This window comes from Dermacentor silvarum, chromosome 4 (genome assembly GCF_013339745.2).
Source record: "Dermacentor silvarum isolate Dsil-2018 chromosome 4, BIME_Dsil_1.4, whole genome shotgun sequence".
Taxonomy (NCBI): Eukaryota; Metazoa; Arthropoda; class Arachnida; order Ixodida; family Ixodidae; genus Dermacentor; species Dermacentor silvarum.
In genome coordinates this window covers 84,177,363-84,196,615 of record NC_051157.2, presented here as the reverse complement: position 1 = coordinate 84,196,615, position 19,253 = coordinate 84,177,363, and the positions used below count along the sequence as shown (strand labels likewise).

Sequence of the window (19,253 nt, the reverse complement as noted above, 5' to 3'; positions counted from 1 at the left end):
TAATTCTTACGTGTGAAAAAAAGTCGTAGTTTCAGCCGACAGCCGAAGTATCAATTGCGATAGCAAATTAGTGGACAGCTATACAAAGTAAGAATAGTAGTTTTATTGTCCGTATAAACTTGTAAACATTCGCTTATTAACTACATTAACAAGCACGATGTCAGCGCCCACAGGCAAACATGAACACATCACATTCAATGAGCGCAGACACGCGCTGTCAAACGCTGGCGTGAGGAACTTAAGCGCCGCTGCAGAAGCGAGCGAAGTGACCTTTTATCACTTCAACACAAACTGAGCGCCGAGAACACAGAGCACGCACAAAGCTACCGAGCCGCCGACGCACCTACACTGCGTAGACTCTGCCCCCAACAGTAGATCGCTTTCAAGATACGGCCCGCGCGACCAGGCGCCGCCGCGCAGTACGCAGTTGATGCCAGAGTACAGTACAACGCCGCCCGCTATCCCTCCCCCCTCGCTAGTGCATCGAGCGCAACAGAAGGAGGCGCGCTTCGCTCCTTGCTTTTCTTTCTTTCGCGCGCAAGATTTAGACGCGGTCATCGGCTCCCCTCGCACGCTTTCACTCGCACATACAACATACGGCGCGCGGCGACGGCATTATCGCCCTTGGACTTTGTACGGAACATCTATGAGCCAAAAGCAATTTTAGGGCCGCAACGTGTCATAGACACCATCTCTAGGTAGCAAATACGGATCTCAAGGGTCATACTTTTGCTGGCGGAAACCGAAAATACGTCATAAGTGTCGCCCCCGGCACTATGGGTGGCCAATGACATCGTCAAGCAACCAAGCCAAGCGACATGAAAAGTCAAAATGGCCGCTCAGGCCGGCGCGGGGTGGCAGTTTGCAACGTATGATGCGGGAACGGTCCCCATTAGGTTCTATGGGAGCTGTGTGTGTGTGTGTGTGTGTGTGTGTGTGTGTGTGTGTGTGTGTGTGTGTGTGTGTGTGTGTGTGTGTGTGTGTGTGTGTGTGTGTGTGTGTGTGTGTGTGTGTGTGTGTGCGTGCATGTGCGTGCGTGCGTGTACACAGTGTAGACCGCTTATAACGAAAGTCGCCGGAGTCTAATATCTGCACTATAAGCGGTACCGCACTATAACCAAAACAACTGATTTTCAAGCCCTGCACGTATGCAAAACATGTGGACCAAGCATGTAGACATGCTTTGTACTATTGGGCGCACATCGCGATTACGTTTTCGCCAGTGAGCTGGCGAAAACATAATCGCAATGTAGCCGGTGCTCTTCAAGCTTGACAGCTTTGCACAGAGTCAAAACGAAACAACTGTCTGCCGCAACCGCTGCGGAAAAAACCGTGACCTCTATCGACGTGATTATGAACAGCGACTTTGCGGTGCTGAAGGCACGCGCCCGACGCACACACCGAGTCGTCCAGTCGCTGCAACAACTGGCCGTCGAAACCGCGGTCGCTATCTATGCGATCATCAATGGCGACTACTGCATTTCTTTAGGCACGCGGCCGACGCACGTACCGAGTAAAAACGAAACTACTGTTCGCCACAACCGCTGCGGAGAAAACCGCGGCTGCTATCGACACGATCGTGAATGACGACTACGCAGTTACGAAAGCCCGCTGCCAACGCAGTGTTATGCGTGGCGGTAAACGCAAGAATACAGGCTTTAAAGACACAAATCACACAAATAGGCTCGAAGCGTTCTGGCAGTTGCTGTCATTCACGTACGATTTCAACTAATGGCTGTGGCGATGCGGACTCCGCCAGCTTCGTTTCGGTTGGACGCTAGCGCCGTTCTTGCTCTTTTGCGTCGCACATTTGCAGCGCTCCTCGCTCAGCGAGCTCCGAAAGTAGTCCGAATTAACCGATGTGCAGCCAAATGAGTCCGAATTAACGAAAGTTTGATTGCATTGAATAATGCATAAGCTGGCCGGCAGCACGCACCTTGTTCAGAAGCGTACTCGCGGCCACCCTTGTCGGCGAGATTTTCCCGCGGAACCCGCATTATAACTGGTATTTCGTCTCACGCGGCTGCACTGTAAGTGGTATGCGTATACATGGAGTTCTATGGGAGGGTAAACGGAAGTCAGAAAAGGCTTCGTTGTAGCCAGTTCTGCACTATAAACAGTTACGTTATAAGTGGTCTATACTGTAGTACAATCTCCGTGATACGATTATGGCTCATACAAATTTTGGGGTGATACAAATTTTTTTGTTGGCCCCAGCCAAGTTACATTAGAGTACAACGTGCTAGAATTCAGATGTAGCAAACTGCTCTTCGTTCCACGGTGTTTGATACGAACAGACGCGGCCACCGAAGACTCTCCACTGACTCTTCGGTGAGGCGACGGCCACAGCGACGCAGACAGCAGTGTTGGCTGTTATCAGTCCGGCTAAATGGCCGTGCAGCGTTGTGCCAAATGCCAGCCTCACCTGCTGGCTGCGCCTTCACTTTGCGAGTACAGATGGCGCAGGCCACGCATATGTAGGCCACGGTATGGTCCTTGGAATAGTTATAGCGACGGGATGGGCTGGGTCGGGCTACAACAGCCACGTTATTTGAGTTCTCAAGCAAACAACGATGTCTCGCAAGCAGACAGCCCTCTCCATTAAAGAGAAGTTGTACATTTTACAAAAGGTGGACGAGGATCCAAAAATAAAATGCACAGACTTGGCAAAAGAGCTGAACCTCGACCATTGACATTGTGAACGATTGTTGGATGTGATCAAATAATAGAGAATGTGCTTCGCTCTAGCGTCGACGCAAAGGAGGCGAAGACAGCCCACCAAGTTAAGCTGGAGGAAGTTGGTTTAAAGAAGTGACTGGAGTGTAATATTAAGCTGGAGGAAACGTTAATTAGTTATATAGGCAGTGCACTTGAAAAAACACAAACAAAAAGAAGAAATGAAGCGCTGAAAAAATTCAGTGCTTCTGGGGTGCCCTCATTTTTTATGTCCATGTTTTTGTGTCCATGGTTCTTTGGTGCCGTCATTTTTGTGTCACAACCTTCTCTATTGCTGCAGTGTCACTTCATGTGGCTGATTCCTGAACCATTTCATTTTGTCACCTCACTGAACCCATAGTATTTTGCAATGTTCCTTCAAACGTGCTGAAAGGGTGGAAACCGCATGAAGCCAGATCAGCATGGCAGGATGGCATACAATGGCTCAAAAAGAGTTTTTCAATCACTTTTTAGAGCAGATAACTGCTGATATTCGCAGATAATCAGGCAAACGGCTGTGTGGAACATTTTCGCACCTGTTTGTTTTTTTCTTTTAATCCAATCCGTCGATAATTTCAGCGACGCTCATCCTCCCATCAGGCTTGAATCAGTGTAAGCCCACTGTATAGCGAAATCTATTCATAACTAAAAAAGAGAGAAGAGATACAGGGCACACAACTTGCCTGAAGACTATGTTTCCAGCCTTGTCTGCTTTCCACGCCTTAACAAGAGCAAAATCACCCGTGATGGCATGTTCCATGATGTAGTTCTTGCCGTTGAATACCTGGTGCTGCAAGGCAGAACACAGTTCCTTTTTGCACTGTCAACAAAGTGTTCTAGCCGAACCCACTTATAGTGACACCAGTTTGAACAATATATCGGATATAAAAATGGGCAGCCGACGCACCGTCAACCTTTGTATGTGTTCTACTGTAAAATAAACCCCTGACTGCTATGCACCTAATTATCGGTGATAACTAAATCTGGCTACTAGGTGTGTGCACAGAGAGAAAAAAGAACACAAAACCCTCGATAAAACAAATGCAAGCCGCTTGGCCCCGCACCCCCCTTTGTGCCGCGCACCCCACATGGCACGTCTTTGTTGCATTGCCGGCCTTGCGCACCCCTCTTCCGTCTTCCTTCCACCCTAATGCAGACATTGGAGGAGTGGAAGGGGGACCGGAGACGGGCAACAAAGGCGTGCCGTGCAGGGTGCATGGCCCAAAGGCGGTCATGGCGAAGCAGCTCGCACTTATTCTTTAACTCCCTGGATTTCGTGTTCCTTTTATTTTTGGTGCAGAGACCCAGCAGCCAGATTTAATTGTTATATCCAATAATGTGGCACGGGGACATTGTAGTAAGCAGTTTATTTACCATAGAACCCACACAAAGGTTCACATTGCAGCAGCTGCTCACTGTTACATCAGAGTATGTTTAAAACCAGTAAAGCTATAAGCGGGTTAGACTGTACTTCTTTCTGTGTAATTAAAATGTTTGAATGTTTGCCCCTCTGCTATTTTCGTGCCACCTGCTTATAACAATTATCGGTTATAACAATGCGATTTTCTTGCCACTTGAATATTGTTATAAGTGGTTTCAACTGTACTTCTTTTACATCTATAGGTTCCATGCCAAATTCAACAGGGACAGGCTAATATTCAGTTTTGGTGCTACAAAATGTTGTCCCTTGAAGCTGCATTCGCAAAGTCCGCAAAGCATTTGACAAAACAAGTTGTTCTATCTTCAGTCTCAATAACAAGATATCACCGTATGGCAAACGGATGTGCTATATATAAATTAATTCAAGTTTATTCATAAAATATTTCATACAACGTATATTTATGACTATGCTCATGATGAAATGAGAAATGCCTCGACAAAGTAATTTCACTGTACAGAGTACTTTTCTACATACAGTATACAGGGTGTCTGAACTATTACACACCAAGATTTAAAAATATGCAAATGCCACGTAGCTTGACCAAACCAAGGTAATAGTGTTTGCCGTCGCTTGGAGATACTTAGATTTTTTACATTTTGCCTAATGACATAATTAGTCTTAATTAATCAACTTCTTGAATATTATAATTAGATGAAAAGTGGGAATAAGAAAATTGTAGAGCAACATGAAAAATTCCCGATACAGCTATCTGTTGCTCAATACATGCTACATAAAAGTGTTTTTCCAAGCGTGAAAGAAGCCCATGAATACACACAAAATTGCCGTGCGAGTGGCCGCTCAAGGCACTTTGCGTGTATTGCGTTTTGTAGGCCTTTTACGTCACTTTCTTAACCCTTTATGGAGGGGTTGCCTACAGGCAACACACAATAAAAATATTTTTTCCTTGCTGAATTTTGGCTTTGAGCACGAATGACTGGCAACAAGCATGATTTGCTGAATTGAAACAGGAACAGAGGACGAGGAAGAAGTTTGGTGTACAACTCGTTTTCTATTGAAAGCTTAGTCATTGGAGAAAGACTGGTGCAACATCCCCAGTTGCAGTGGTATCACACAATGTGCACCTGTTTCACATCCGACAAAAACTGTCCGTACAATTTCCACACAAAGTCATAGGTGGCTTGGGGTGAAGCTCACTTCCAGTGTGCTGCCTGGTGTTGCCTACCTATTGCTGAAAATGTTTCCACAAAATATTTTTCTTTTCATTGATATCCTTATTTTCAGTGTATTTTGAGCATTTAGATTAAAAATAAACATTTCGTTAATTATTTTTAGGTCTCATCATTAAAGGGTCAAAAACATGCTGGTTACCCGTCTGTCATGTTTAGTCAGTACTTGTACAAGGTCAGTTGACAGCAGACACTATCACTTCCACTTCAAAAAGCTTTGCACACATGCAAGAGTGGAATGTCTGGCACAGTGAAGTGGGAAGAATCACCTTCATGCTATACTCTGTCTCAACGACTGTGCAGTGTAGAAGTAGTTATGGGTGCCTTCGGACTCAGAACCAAAAGGAAGGCTTGCTCATTGTCTGTCACTAATCCCTCTGTTAAGGGGAGAGGCGGGTCAAAAAACGGCGATTTTCATTAAAGAAATAGGTCTTGTGTTTTTAGTTGTTTCAGCAAGATTGATCTCTCCTATTTCACATATGAAGAAATCAGCGCCAGAAATGATCGGGAAAAGTATAATAAACTCGATTAAAGCCCTCGAGGTGGCAAGAAGAGTCACAGATATGACACATTTTCAAGCGCGCGATGGGTCAAACCGCGGTTTCACATGCCGTTGGGCTCGTGCAAGGTGGTAGGCCTAAGCTTTTTCTCTCCAAGGTTAGCTTTGCCGCATCACAATCTCCCTGACAAGTAATAATAATAATTAACAGAAGTAAACAACTTTTAAAACTTTCAATCGCATTTTTCTCAACTTCATACTTTGGGCAAAACAATGCGTTTGTGCACAACATTTTATGTACTTATTGTGGTCCTAATCAAGACCACATTTGATGGGCGTAATTTCTAGGATATGTAGAATGCACTTATCTAGGATTTAATGCAATCACTTTGTTTTTTTAAGGATGAAAATTTTAATGTACTCGGGCACCAGCCATTGAATATGAAGCACCAGATACGAAATTCTCTTAAAATGTTGCCTGTAAAGGGAATCACACTATCTTGCTTATTAGCACTCAGTGGAGTGTTAGGGATAAGAAAAATAATTTTGCACTGCTCTATCATGCTAACTGTTAAGTCCAGCAGCTGCACAAACATACACTGCTTCTCACTTATGCATGGCACTTAGGACACGAAAGCATCGAGATATCCTAAAACTAAAGGTAGATTTCGAATGAAGAGATCAAGCTCTATAATTGGTAAACTTTTCATTCACCCAGCATCATTATTTAAAAAGAAATGTTTCTGAGGAGCATTTCCCCTTAAGCACACCAAGAACCATTAACTGATTTCGGCACACAATTGGTAAGCCAATCTTCTTCCTTCCCCAAGACATGCAACCTGTTCTCATTCCTCGTTGAAAAAACAAGGCAACCTACTCGTGTGAGTGAATGATCGAAATGGCCGTGAAGACTTCATACATTATTCCTCCAGGCCTCACGCTGCAAACCCTCTTGGGTGGGGTGTGTCTCACCTGCCTCGGCTCGCTTTTGAGGGCAATATTGCCATTAGAGTCATATCTGATGGGGGCTCCACCCTTGTGAATCAGTGTGCCATAGGCAGTGGGTGTGAAGAAAGCCGGTATGCCCGCTCCACCAGCACGAAGTCTCTCGGCTAGGGTTCCCTTCAAGAAAGAAACACAGAGAATCAAGATTCAGAATTGCGACACCATGCTTCCACATATGCACATAATGAAAATGTATCGGTTTTTATGTGTTGAAGATGCACAGCAGGCACCGCAGTGGAGGGCTCCAGGTTAATTTTGATCACCTGGGGACCACAGACAAACATTAAATCAGTTTAGAGTGCTATTCTATAGAGTGTCACAGAGGTGAAATTACTTATCTATAATTCCTTGTTCAACTCTCACTTCACCTACTGCGCTGGGGGGGGGTACCACAACGTTTTCTAACGTGCAAGAAATACATATAATGCAAAAACAGCTCATTCGGTATGCTTACAAAACTCCTTTTGGACACCAACTGCTGATTTATTTATCAGTGCTGGTATCATTAGAATCCACCAGTTGCAACACTATAGGTTAAGAGTGCGATTTAAATTTGAATTTAAAGAAAACAGTATGTATTTTGACAGTAGTTTCTTGTTTAGAAAAGAAAAAAAAAACAGGGTTACGAGACAAGGGGAAGCACTATATAAATGGTACCAACTGTGCGTTTAAACTCGGGAACGCAACAGCTTTTGCTAATCTTGTCATGTCTTCTCAGTCACTATGAATCTATTAATTTCGATTTGTTTTCCTGTGCTTCAAGCAAACTGCACTTGAAAGTAGTACCTAAATGCGAGAGCATAATTTAGGAGTATAGATACTTTGTGCATTGTGATTATATTTGCCATCTTGTTACTTTAACGATGTGATTTCTAATTATGTGTTTATTTTGATGTTATTTTTATTTGTATGTTTTTGTAATATGTAATTATGTCTGTGCTGGTGTGAATCCTTGTAATGGGGGCAGCAGGCTCGTCAAGCTGCCGAATGGCAGCTCTTATTCGCCGCTCCTGTCTATTGTGAAATAGAGGAAATAAAATTGATTGATTGGTTCTTTCAAAACACCATTTTCATTCATATGGCAGGGAAAGGTTGATTATTACTGGAGAAAATGAAAGCCAGACTTCTCTTTTTAAGTTTTGCATCAAAACCTCAGCATCAGCATATCCGTGCGACATCACAGATTACAAAGTATTTTTTAGCATTTAAGCTGCTTTTGTATAAAAGAGCATGTATGCTTTTTTTTTTTTGTATAAAAGAGCATGTGGCTTAAAATACTAAACCAGTCATTTTCTTTTCCCCTGTGCATATTGCAATTTCTTATTTCTTGTTTAACTGTACTGTACAGGGACTCACTAGTGCCATTTGTATAATGCTGCTCCAAGTGCCATTTTACAACATATTGTTTATATTTTCATAGGCCACTAGTTCAAACTCTATTTAGCCTTTGACAAATTAAAGATTATTCTTCATCAAACTTTATATACTTGTATTTCTAACTTGGTTCCACCTCTCAAATATCTGGATAGGATCCTACAAAAGTAGATAATTGTGTTTCAACCTTTTTAAAGTACCCGGCAAAAATTTCATTTAATCAATTCATTCATGAAAAACCCTGCATCGAAAGCGATTAATCGGTTAAAGACTAAAATAATGAATGATTAATCGTTAATCAAATAAAAAAATTAATTGGCCATCCCTAGCGCTGTGTACAACAAAATTAGTGCATCAACAGCAAAAGCATTGATGAAAGTAATGATATTCGCAATGAATGAACGAGAGAAGAAAGGCAACCAAGAGCCTCAGTTTTTGGTAATCATAACAGATTATATATATATTGAAAGACGGACGACAACCAGGACAGGCAGCGCTGGCAGACCCGTTTATTCTGCAGGCACGGCCCAGGCTCGAACACGAAGAAGAAGACAAACAGGGATGATGATGGCTATGTACAAATGAGAACGATGAAGTACGTTAAATGTGCTTACACTAATTTCCCCCCCTCGTAGAAGCGGCCAACCTGGCCGCATTCTAAAGATCGGCTGAACGGGGAATAAAGTGCTTCATGCGGGAGACGTGAACAATTTCTGCACTACGACGACGGCGGTCCGCGACGGAGTGAAGTGGAGTGACTAGATAGTTCACTGCAGAAGTTTGTTGTAGGACTGTGTAGGGTCCAATGTACTGGTGAAGAAATTTCTCGCAAAGTCCAGGGGTTCGAACCGGTGTCCATAGGAAAACTTGGTCTCCAGGATGGAAGGCGATGTCGCGGCATTTACTGTCGTAGCGACGTTTTCTTTCTTCTTTGGTAGCGGCGGTGTTGCGACGAGCAATTTCACGGCAATGCACGACTTGAGCTGCAAACTCTTCTGGGAGGGAGGTGTTAGGCGAAGCAGGAGAGAAAAAGAATTTGGTGTCGAAGACGGAGGCGGTAGATCGTCCATACACGAGGAAGAAAGGGCTGTAACCGGTAGTTCGTTGTGTCGCAGTATTGTAGGCGAATGTAACAAAAGGAAGGATGTTGTCCCAGTTTGTGTGGTCAGGATTTAAGTACATAAAAATGATGTCAGAGAGCGTTCGGTGGAAGCGTTCAGTAAGGCCGCTGGTTTGCAGGTGATATGTAGAAGTGGTTTTATGCTTCGTATTAGTCTCCTGCAAGACTTCCTCGAGGACGTGGGACATGAAGGCTTTGCCACGATCGGACAAAAGAACGCGAGGAGCACCATGGCACAAGACTATGGATTGCAAGTCAGCAACCTCAGAAGCAGCACCAGATCGAAGAGGCGCAGTCTCGGCAAATCTTGTTAAGTGATTTACCACAGTGACGATCCAGCGGTGACCGGAGGGCGTCAATGGCAAGGGACCGTATAAGTCAATTCCAACGAACTCGAAAGGTTCGGTCGGACATGGCAGAGGCTCAAGAAAACCGGCAGGAGGGGATGTGGAGCGCTTACGGTGCTGACACAACGCACATGAGGCAATGTATTTGACTACCGTTGTGGACAATCCAGGCCAGAAGCAGCGGGTCTTGATGCGGTCGTAGGTCTTGTGGAAGCCCAAGTGGCCGGCGGCAACGTCATCATGAAATGCTTCTAAAACTCGAAGACGAAGGCAGCGAGGTATGACTGGGACCCACTTGTTACCCGTGGGATGATAAATATAACGATGAAGCACCCCATCTTGAAGGCGAAATTGTCGAAGCTGGCGTCGCAAGCGGCTGTTGGGTGGTTTAGTTAGGCCGCGAAGGCGATCAATGAGAGTTCGACAGTAGGAGTCTGCGTGCTGAAGGGAAGTTAAATCGGAGCGTGAAGAAAGCTGAGCTTGATCCAGTGACATTAGCGTGAGCTGGTAGGAGGCAGGCGTTGCATCAGAGCAACGTGGTAGAGACGGTGATTGCACACGATCGATAGAAGGCGAAAGCGGGCATCGAGACAGTGCGTCTGCATCATGATGACATTTGCCAGACCGGTACGTTATCGTGAAATCATATTCTTGTAAGCGCAGTATCCAGTGTCCCAGACGTCCTGACATGTTCTTCATAGATGACAGCCAACAGAGAGCATGATGGTCGGTGAGGATGGTGAACTGGCGACCGTAGAGATACGGGCGAAACTTCTGAATGGACCAAACAATAGCCAGGCATTCCTGCTCTGTGATCGTGTAGTTCCGTTCAGATGGCGAGAGGGTCCGGCTGGCATACGTCACAACCTGCTCTTTAGACGTGGGACCCCATTGCAGGAGCACTGCTCCGATGCCTTGTGCACTTGCGTCAGTGTGGAGTATAGTGGGCGCCCTCTCATCAAAATGGCGAAGCACTGGTCCGGAAGTGAAACGTTTCTTAAGGGCTTGAAATGCCGACTCACAGTCTTCGGACCATGTGAAAGAGGCGCCGGTGATCAGTAGCTTATGTAGAGGAGCTGCTATTGTAGCAAAATTGCGTATAAAATGGCGAAAGTAAGAGGCCAGGCCGAGAAAGCTGCGCAATGTTTTTTTGATTCGATGGGCAAGGGAATTGAAGCACAGCAGCAATCTTCTCAGGGTCTGGTTGGATGCCGTCTTTGGAAACGACGTGACCCAGCATTTTGATGCTTCTGCTGGCGAATGTGCACTTTTTAGCATTAATCTGGAGGCCAGCATTTGAAAGGCATTGGAGTACTTCGTCTAATCTCTGCAGGTGTTGGCTGAAGCTGGAAGAAAAAACAACGATGTCATCCAGATAACAGAGGCAGGTCTTCCATTTTAGGCCACGAAGAACAGTGTCTATCATACGCTCAAACGTGGCTGAAGCGTTGCACAGGCCAAATGGCATTACATTAAATTCATAAAGTCCGTCCGGCGTGGCGAAAGCGGTTTTCTCTTCGTCAGCCTCGTTCATGGGAATCTGCCAATATCCCGATCGCAGATCGAGGCTGGAAAAATATTCCACTCCTTGTAGTGTATCTAAGGTGTCGTCAATTCGAGGCATGGGATACACATCCTCGGTTGTAATCTTATTGAGCGCTCGATAATCAACGCAAAAGCGAACGGAACCATCCTTTTTCTTCACGAGAACGACTGGAGACGCCCAGGAACTGGATGAAGGTCGTATAATGTTTCGTGCTAGCATGTCATCAACTTGTTCTTCAATGACCTTCCATTCCGACGGCGAAACACAATATGGGCGACGGCGTATAATTGCAGAACCGTCTGTTTCGATGCGGTGTGCAGCCACGGAAGTCTGGCCCAGTGCGGTGGCACAGCTATCAAAGCAGGATTTGTGCTTAGCCAAAAGGGCGAGTAACGCATCCGACTGGGCAGCGGTTAGGTCGGAACCAATTAGGACTCGGAGAGAAGAAGAATCCAAACCTGAAGTTGGTACTGGTGACGAAGAAGGGGAGAGCGCTGCGACAGATATCAGTGGTGGGTCGGTGAAGGTTGCCACGGTCATTCCTTTGGGTAACAGCACAGGATCTGGGGTTGTGTTGCAGGCGAACAGAAGAGCTTGGCCACATGAAAACCGGACAAGACAAGGGGCGACTAGAATTCCTCGTGAAGTGCAACGTGAAGATGGGGTAACCAGTGCGTCTCCATCGGTTACCTGGCTGGAGGCGACAGCTACAACGTGTTCGTGACCAGGGTGCAGGACGTAGTCTGCAGCGACAGCCAAGTTCAAGATGGAGGGTGACGACTCCAACATAGGTGCACCCGTGGTATCTGTGATGTGGACGACGTTTTTCCTACATGATATAACAGCGGAGGCAGAATGCAGGAAGTCCCAGCCGAGAATAAGTTCATGGATGCACGCGGGTAGCACAATCATCTCAATGTGGTGACGAATGCCGTCGATCAAAACACGAGCCGTACATTGTCCGTCGGGGTGAATGAGTACTTTATTAGCGCCGCGTAAAACGGGTCCAAGATAAGGTGTCCTGACTTTACGGAGCCGTGAGCACAAATCACTACGCAGAACGGAAACAGCGGCACCAGTATCGACAAGAGCTTGCACAGGAACACCTTCGAGAGTTACAGATAGCATATTGGCCGGGCGACAAGGAGGTATTTCCGATGTTCGAAAGGACGCAGTTTTCCCTCCAAAAACTGCAATCCTTAGTTTTCCCGAGTGTTGGTCAGCAAGGCGGGAGATGGGGTGAAGTGGTGACGCAGAACGGCGGTAGGGCGAAGGAGAACGTCGTCGGGCCGAACGGGATCCCTGAGGCAGATGTGGAGACGCTGGAGGAGATGGAGAACGACGCTGCGTGAAAGCGGACGGACCTGGGTAGTAAGCATTGTGTCGTTGGATCTCGTCTCGCTCGAAATCAGCATAGCCTCGGCTTACATCCAGCTGGCGGCAATGGCAGTAATGCGATATGTGGCCCCATATACCGCAGTAAAAGCAGACCGGACGAGGTGGACGCCACTGAGGATACGAAGGTGCAGCAGGTGCTCGGGCGCCCATAGAGGCCAAATGGCCGCAGGTGAGGTCAGGAGGCCCAGAAGGGACAGTGGCAGGTGGTATTGCAGCGACTTCCACGTATGTGGGCATCGGGAACGCTGCTGGGGCAACAGACGTTGTCGGTGTCGTCATGGCTGCCAACTCCTGCTTCACAAGGTTGCGCAGTTCGAACGCTGGGGATGGGGCAGAAACAACAGTGGATCGCCTCTGTTGCTGCTCCTGAAGTTCTTCACGAATAATAGTGCGGATAAGAGCACGTAAATCAGAATGAGGAGGCATTGAAAGGTCACTGTCATGGTGAAGACGGAGGGCTTGAAGCTCGTCCAAGCACTAGCACGTCGATGCAATATCTTGAACCGAGGTAGGATTTTGAACAGCTAAGGCGTTGAATGCGATCGAACCAATACCTTTAAGAATTTTTTTTTATGAGTGCTTTGAGGCAGTTGTCTAAATTACCTATTTGGAAGCTTTGACATTTTCATGCACACACATTTTTTTAATAATCTTGGAAATTGCACCTAATTTGAGATATTCATCCTCAATTTCCAAAGCTCAATCGAAGCAATATAGAGACTGAGCACGTCCTGCTGCACGTCAGGGGGACGTGCCCCATAGCGTGTGGCTAAGTTTGAATGATAGCATGCCGCAGTAAATCACAACCTGACACACAGCCGCACATGCTTGCCAGGCAAAGTGTGCCGTATCAGTAGCTGCCGCAACTAGCCAGGACATTCAGTTTCAAACTTCCTCACGTTTGTCGTCACAGGGCATTTGCGTCTGATATGATAGCTGGGCCGCCTTTTCTGTGCTCCCGTGGTTTCGATAATGCCTGGATTTACCGATGAAATATTTCGAATTAGGTGCAATCGTCCAGATTTTTATAAAATGAGGATGCATTACAAGGTGACTGCCTTCAAATTCGCCATCTAAACAACAGCCTCTAAGGCACAAATAAAAAGTTAACAAAGTTTGGTTATTATGTCGTCTGAAGCTCACATTATTAGCAGCGAGGTATGTCCAACTCGCCTAGGAACTCCTCTGAAAAAATGCCACGTTCACTGCGCTTGTAATCTTCTTTTAAAAAATATGTAGTCTAAAAAGGACACCCTGTATATTACACACACACACACACGCAAAAAAAGTTATAAACTTGCAATAGAAAAGCTGATCCACAGATATTTCATCCAGTATGCTAAGTACTCATGTCATCAGTACAATAAGTTTATGGTATGAAACAGTCACTTGCCAGCAGCTTTGGAATAAATATGTAACAAATTATTTCATAGAAGTTTATATTTCAAAGAACAGACATGCGTCTGATGAAAAAAAAAAAAAAAAAACGCTGGGAAATGAAGTGCACCCACTTGTTTTAGCACCCACTTCCACAAACGTTCACTGCCACCTTGGTAGTCTATATGGACTTACCTGCGGCACAAATTCCAGTTCAAGCTCGCCTGATAAATACTGTCGCTCAAACTCCGCATTTTCGCCAACATATGAGGAGATCATCCGCTTTACCTAACCAAGAGAAACAGAAATAACATTAACATTAATATTCATCATGCCACATAAAATGAGCACTTTTTTGAGAAACACCTGCTTGTGCTTGCAAGAAAACAAGGTGGGTAGGCAGAAGCTGTGCAGTGAAATACCACTTGACAGAAACCCACTTGTACTTACTCCTTAGTTGAATAAATAATTGTAGAATTCTGGCACTGATAGATGCCGATGTATTTGTGTCTCACATAAATGAACTGCCACATGAGTGAACACGAGGTCTCTCGAAGTTTGCTCAAGTTTTACTGCGTGCGATCAAGTCATCCAATTCCATTCTTGGCAAACAGCATACAAAATCTATAATTGGCACTAACAAAAAAACTTAACAAGCAAGAATCACACCCAAATTTTAACATTATTAGGCACAATTGAGAATCAGCATAATTAGCCCAAACCTCAACACACCGGGAAGAAAAAAAAAATATTTAATGGCACACCACAGGGTCATAGTTGTGTTCACCCAAAACCTTGCGTCCTATAATGCAACTGGACAGTTCTAGTTGGTATTAAGGCAGTTCCAATTGTACAATAAGCATTTTCGCACTCATCTCCATCCCCTGCGTTGTTTGATGTACTGAACCTAACCAAACCGATGCAAGTCAACACCTTCCAGAGCTGACATATTGCAACTTGACTGCTGAGCATGTTATCTTAGTGAATGTAAAAACAAACTAAATGCAACAAAATCTGCTACAGAGACTGTTACTGTCACATAATGATATACCTAAATTGTTCACTTCACTACTGAGGCAACATGACACCACAAAGCATATTGAACAAACAAGGCAGCCAAAAAAAGTACAGACCAAAAAAAAAACTAATCGACAACTCAAACATAAAAATAAAAATTCAGTACTTTTTTAACAATACTGCTCAGCGACAGACATTTTATCTGCTAGATGCCAGGACAGCACATAACATCCCAGTAGTTTATTTCAATCTCTTTATAATTGTTTACCTATACTTGTTTGAGCAGAGTGTATGAGTTTTAACATTCGCACCGGTTGAGGTTTCAAAAGCGACAGCGTATTTTTCTTGAGCTCTCTAACCAAAATGAGGAGCTCTTGCTGGGCAGCATGCCTCTGGCTCTGTGCCAGGAATGTGCACTGCTGTCTGAGACAGATCACTTACTCTTATGCACTAGAAACTCAGCAGTATCTGCAGCTGATAGCGCCATTCATATTGAGTTCAAGTGGCTGACACTGCAATGCTACTCTATTTTCTTTTTTTCCCTATTTCTCAGAAAAGCAAGAATAGCGAAGCCATTTCAAGAAAATGAAATGCATTAATTTTTAAGTTAGTCAACTAGTCAAAAATACCTGCAAAGTCATGCTCCATTATTTCACAATGTCACATTGCGAAATTTCCATTTATAACTTGAAACACTGGAGAGAAATACAAAAATAATAAAGCCATTTCGGGAACCTTTTCTTTTTTTTTTTTTTATTAATCAGCTAACCAAAACTAACTGCAAAATCATGCTCCACCCCTTCACAACTATAATGTCGCATTCTGAAACTTCCATTTAGCACTTAATTGAGACACCACAATCTCAGCATCCTAAAAATTCTAGTAAACAAGTTTTCAAACCTGTCGCGTGTTGAGGAGTATCCCAAGGCCAAAGCCATCCACACCAGCATTATTACTGACGACAACAAGGTCCTTCACACTTGTCTTTGAGAGTGCAGCGATCAAGTTTTCAGGGATCCCGCAGAGACCAAATCCTAGAAGAGGCATTTAGCACTTGTGATGCTTGAAGAAATTGTAGGAAAGCAAGGCAAGGCACCAGACAAGCTAGACAGTGGGCAACTGAGACAAAATAGACAGGCTGTGCACAGTATTTTTTTTTTTTTTTTTTTCCTGTTGTCTTCTCATATAATCCGTTTCTCCTGGAGATATTTCGCAATTATATTCAGTGCGTGTCATTGTGGCCACTTAAATGTGTGTTTACACTTGGCTGCCTAATTGGATAACTGCAAGTTTTTTGGCCATTAAACTCTTTCATTTTGAATTGCTACGAAGTAAACTTTAAAACCAAGGCTAATAGCAAGCTGTTTGACAACTTATATTCTAGTTTTACGTGTGGCTAAAGCCAGGAGTCACTGTAAGGAAAACATCTTATTTACTTTAATGAGGACGCTTTATGCAAAAGCTTTTTTAAACAAACGCGCTAAAGTGGCGTTTTACGCACCTCCAACGAGCAGCTTGGAACCGCTCTTTATTTCCTTGATCGCCTCCTCGGCCGAGTTGCAAAACTGAGCATTTCTGCTGGGTGTCGTACTGATACTCCGCTGTACGTGAGAGAAAGATTGAATAGTTACTGATGTAACGTAAACTGCACATGACACTGTCGGAATGCGCACACAACCATGCCCCGTACAAATCTGAATGTATATGCCGATACCACTTCGACAGCAAGAGATAGTGCAAAGAAAAAAGAAAAACAAACCACCAAAACACCACAATCTTCTTGATTTCAAGCAACTTGTGGTACTACTGTTTGGCGCTTCGTGCGACGAACGCATACGGAAATCTTCGCACGAAGTGCTCTCGGTTCATGTTCGCATCTTCTGCAACGTGCAAACTTAGATCATCGAATCTCTTCAAAAAAATGTGTGCAGCAAAGAACACCCCACTTCTATCGTGTTTACATTATTCTCGCTGCCACTATTCGTTCTGCGCGACAAGATTTGTGTGCCGTGTGAGAGATGCGGATAGTTATCACCACGCTAGCATCTCGCAACATGCAACCCAAGAAGACAGTAAACACGACGTACCGCAGCAAGCTGCTGGTTCCTTCCGAGTAAGGGAGCGCAAATCCTGCAGAGAACTATCCTTGCGGCCATCCTTTATGGATGTAGGCAAAAAAAAAAACTCAAGTTAACGCTTTCTGCACTACAGAAAAGTGCTTTACGCATGCACATATCAAGAACCGCTCTCACCCGATCAGCAGATCGTCCGACAGCGGCTGCCGTGGTGCCGCGGGGGGTTGGGCCGGTTGGTTGCGGTTGGGCCAACGTTGTTGGGCGCGTTTCCCAGTGCGTTATTTGTAGTCTAGATGGCGCGACACGTCAGCATCTATCCAAAAAAGGAGGCATTGATCTATCATCCTATCATCCAACATATTATTGCCTTCTTTTTATATATTTTTTTTCGCAAAAGAGAGAGAGAAAAAGAGGAGGTAGGAAGGAGGAGATAGTTAAAAAATATAAATGAATGCTACACAGCTTGAAGTGGCGGCGCTTCCATCCTTTGGAGAAGATTGGCGACTATGATGGTTGATTATGGTGGTGTATATGATGATATGGTGTATATGATAATTATAATAAAAGCAGTGCATACCCAGTGACCCAAGTTGTTTCCAAAGAGGTTTATTGAAGTGGCACATATACCCATTGACCCAAGTTAGCGAGAAACATATAGAAAGGTGGGACACACCCTGAGCCAGTCACCCAAGTTGGCGATCGGCACATAACCGTCCGACGATTAGTTTGAACTCAATTCCCTCAGCACAGCAGCCCAATGTAATTTGACTATGGACTACCCAGTGACCCAAGTTGGCGTGAAAGAGGTTAGGCACAGAAGTACATACATAGAAACACACCGCAAACTGGGTGAAGTTCCCAGAGGATACTATTGCATTAAAAAAACCTCTCGCGAATTTTGTGCATGGTCAACCATCCGCGAAATATTCGCTGCAAATTTCACATTGTTACATACCACCCTACTCAGAAAATTTAGTGCCCAAGATTTTATTGGAAAATTCGGTTGAATGATCGAGTTCGCAGAAACTCTATTCGAATTCCGCGCCCCAATTCGATGCCACTGACGTCATTGGGCGATGTTACACTTAGAAGCATGTTTAAAAGTAAATCTATATGTTTATCGCCAACACATATATTGGTTATAACAAACATATTTTTGTATCGGATGTGACTTCGCTACAATGAGGTCCGACTTAGTCCAAGCAACAAGATCTGTACTAGCGAATAATATAGCAAACAAATCCGATGCTGAAGTGTGTGCTAGTTGGGTAATCATTTATGTGTCATGCTCTCTAGAGGCAAATTAACGAAAGTAGCATGATGGACAGGGAACATGCTGGACTTGCAACCGAGCACATGCACTGAAGCTACAATGTGTTTACTGCGGGCAGGAAAGAGGGCAAAGCAAATAACTAAATTTACCACAAATGTGTGTGTACTCAAACTGCAACTTCTTTTGTCTTTATGAAGCATGCTATGCACTTGTCGCATGTAAATCTGAGGTGGTATATTAGCATACAGACATCATGCAGCAATCATATCATTTAGGCTGGAAGGCATTTCAACTACAATCTAGCTGAGCTCATTCAGGAACGGTTGGGGGACCAGAGCATTTGGCTGATCATTTCTAAAAAAATGTTGATGTTACCTGCTTTCTGACGACGCTCATGAGCTTGGTCATTGTAGATATGATACCCTGCGAAGCTTTCAGCATACAAAGAGAAACGGATAATCTCATCAGTATTCCTTCATTTGGTATCTCCAAGGTAGAATTATCTCTCTAAATGCTTGGGTAGGCACACATGCAAAGCAGATTTTCTTTTTGTTGAGAATGCAGACACCTCATAAATGGACGGTGTTCATCGATGCCAAATCAGCGCTACAGGCGCTAAAATGCTTTTTAAGGAAAGGACCATATTACCTGCTCATGCTAGAAATCACTGAACTTCATCACAGTGCCAAGCTAGGTGGCCACGTGATCACTTTTCAATGGGTGCCTAGTCATTGTAGTGTGATTGGCAATGAACTCGCTGACAGTGAGGCAAGATGGGCATTCTCTTCCTCTGACGAAGTACGGATTGCATACTCACGACCTGACACCAACTCAATGATCAAGGCACTCATGCAGGACCTTATGAAAGCATAAAGAGCC

At 44.6% G+C, this 19,253-nt stretch overlaps 1 protein-coding gene across 1 annotated transcript in view; it reads right to left on the bottom strand.

Moving 5' to 3' along the window:
• LOC119450335 (succinyl-CoA:3-ketoacid coenzyme A transferase 1, mitochondrial-like) overlaps window positions 1–17,386 on the bottom strand; it is a 32,502-nt gene extending 15,116 nt beyond the window's left edge. The window contains exons 1-7 of the mRNA XM_037713767.2: window positions 17,279–17,386; window positions 17,114–17,183; window positions 16,528–16,627; window positions 15,927–16,060; window positions 14,205–14,297; window positions 6,815–6,964; window positions 3,399–3,505 (exon numbers count right to left, since the gene is read on the bottom strand). Coding sequence (XP_037569695.1) covers window positions 3,399–3,505; window positions 6,815–6,964; window positions 14,205–14,297; window positions 15,927–16,060; window positions 16,528–16,627; window positions 17,114–17,182 — 653 coding nt within the window. The 5' untranslated portion in view covers window position 17,183; window positions 17,279–17,386. The remainder of the gene's footprint in view (window positions 1–3,398; window positions 3,506–6,814; window positions 6,965–14,204; window positions 14,298–15,926; window positions 16,061–16,527; window positions 16,628–17,113; window positions 17,184–17,278) is intronic.
• Window positions 17,387–19,253: the final 1,867 nt, after the last annotated feature.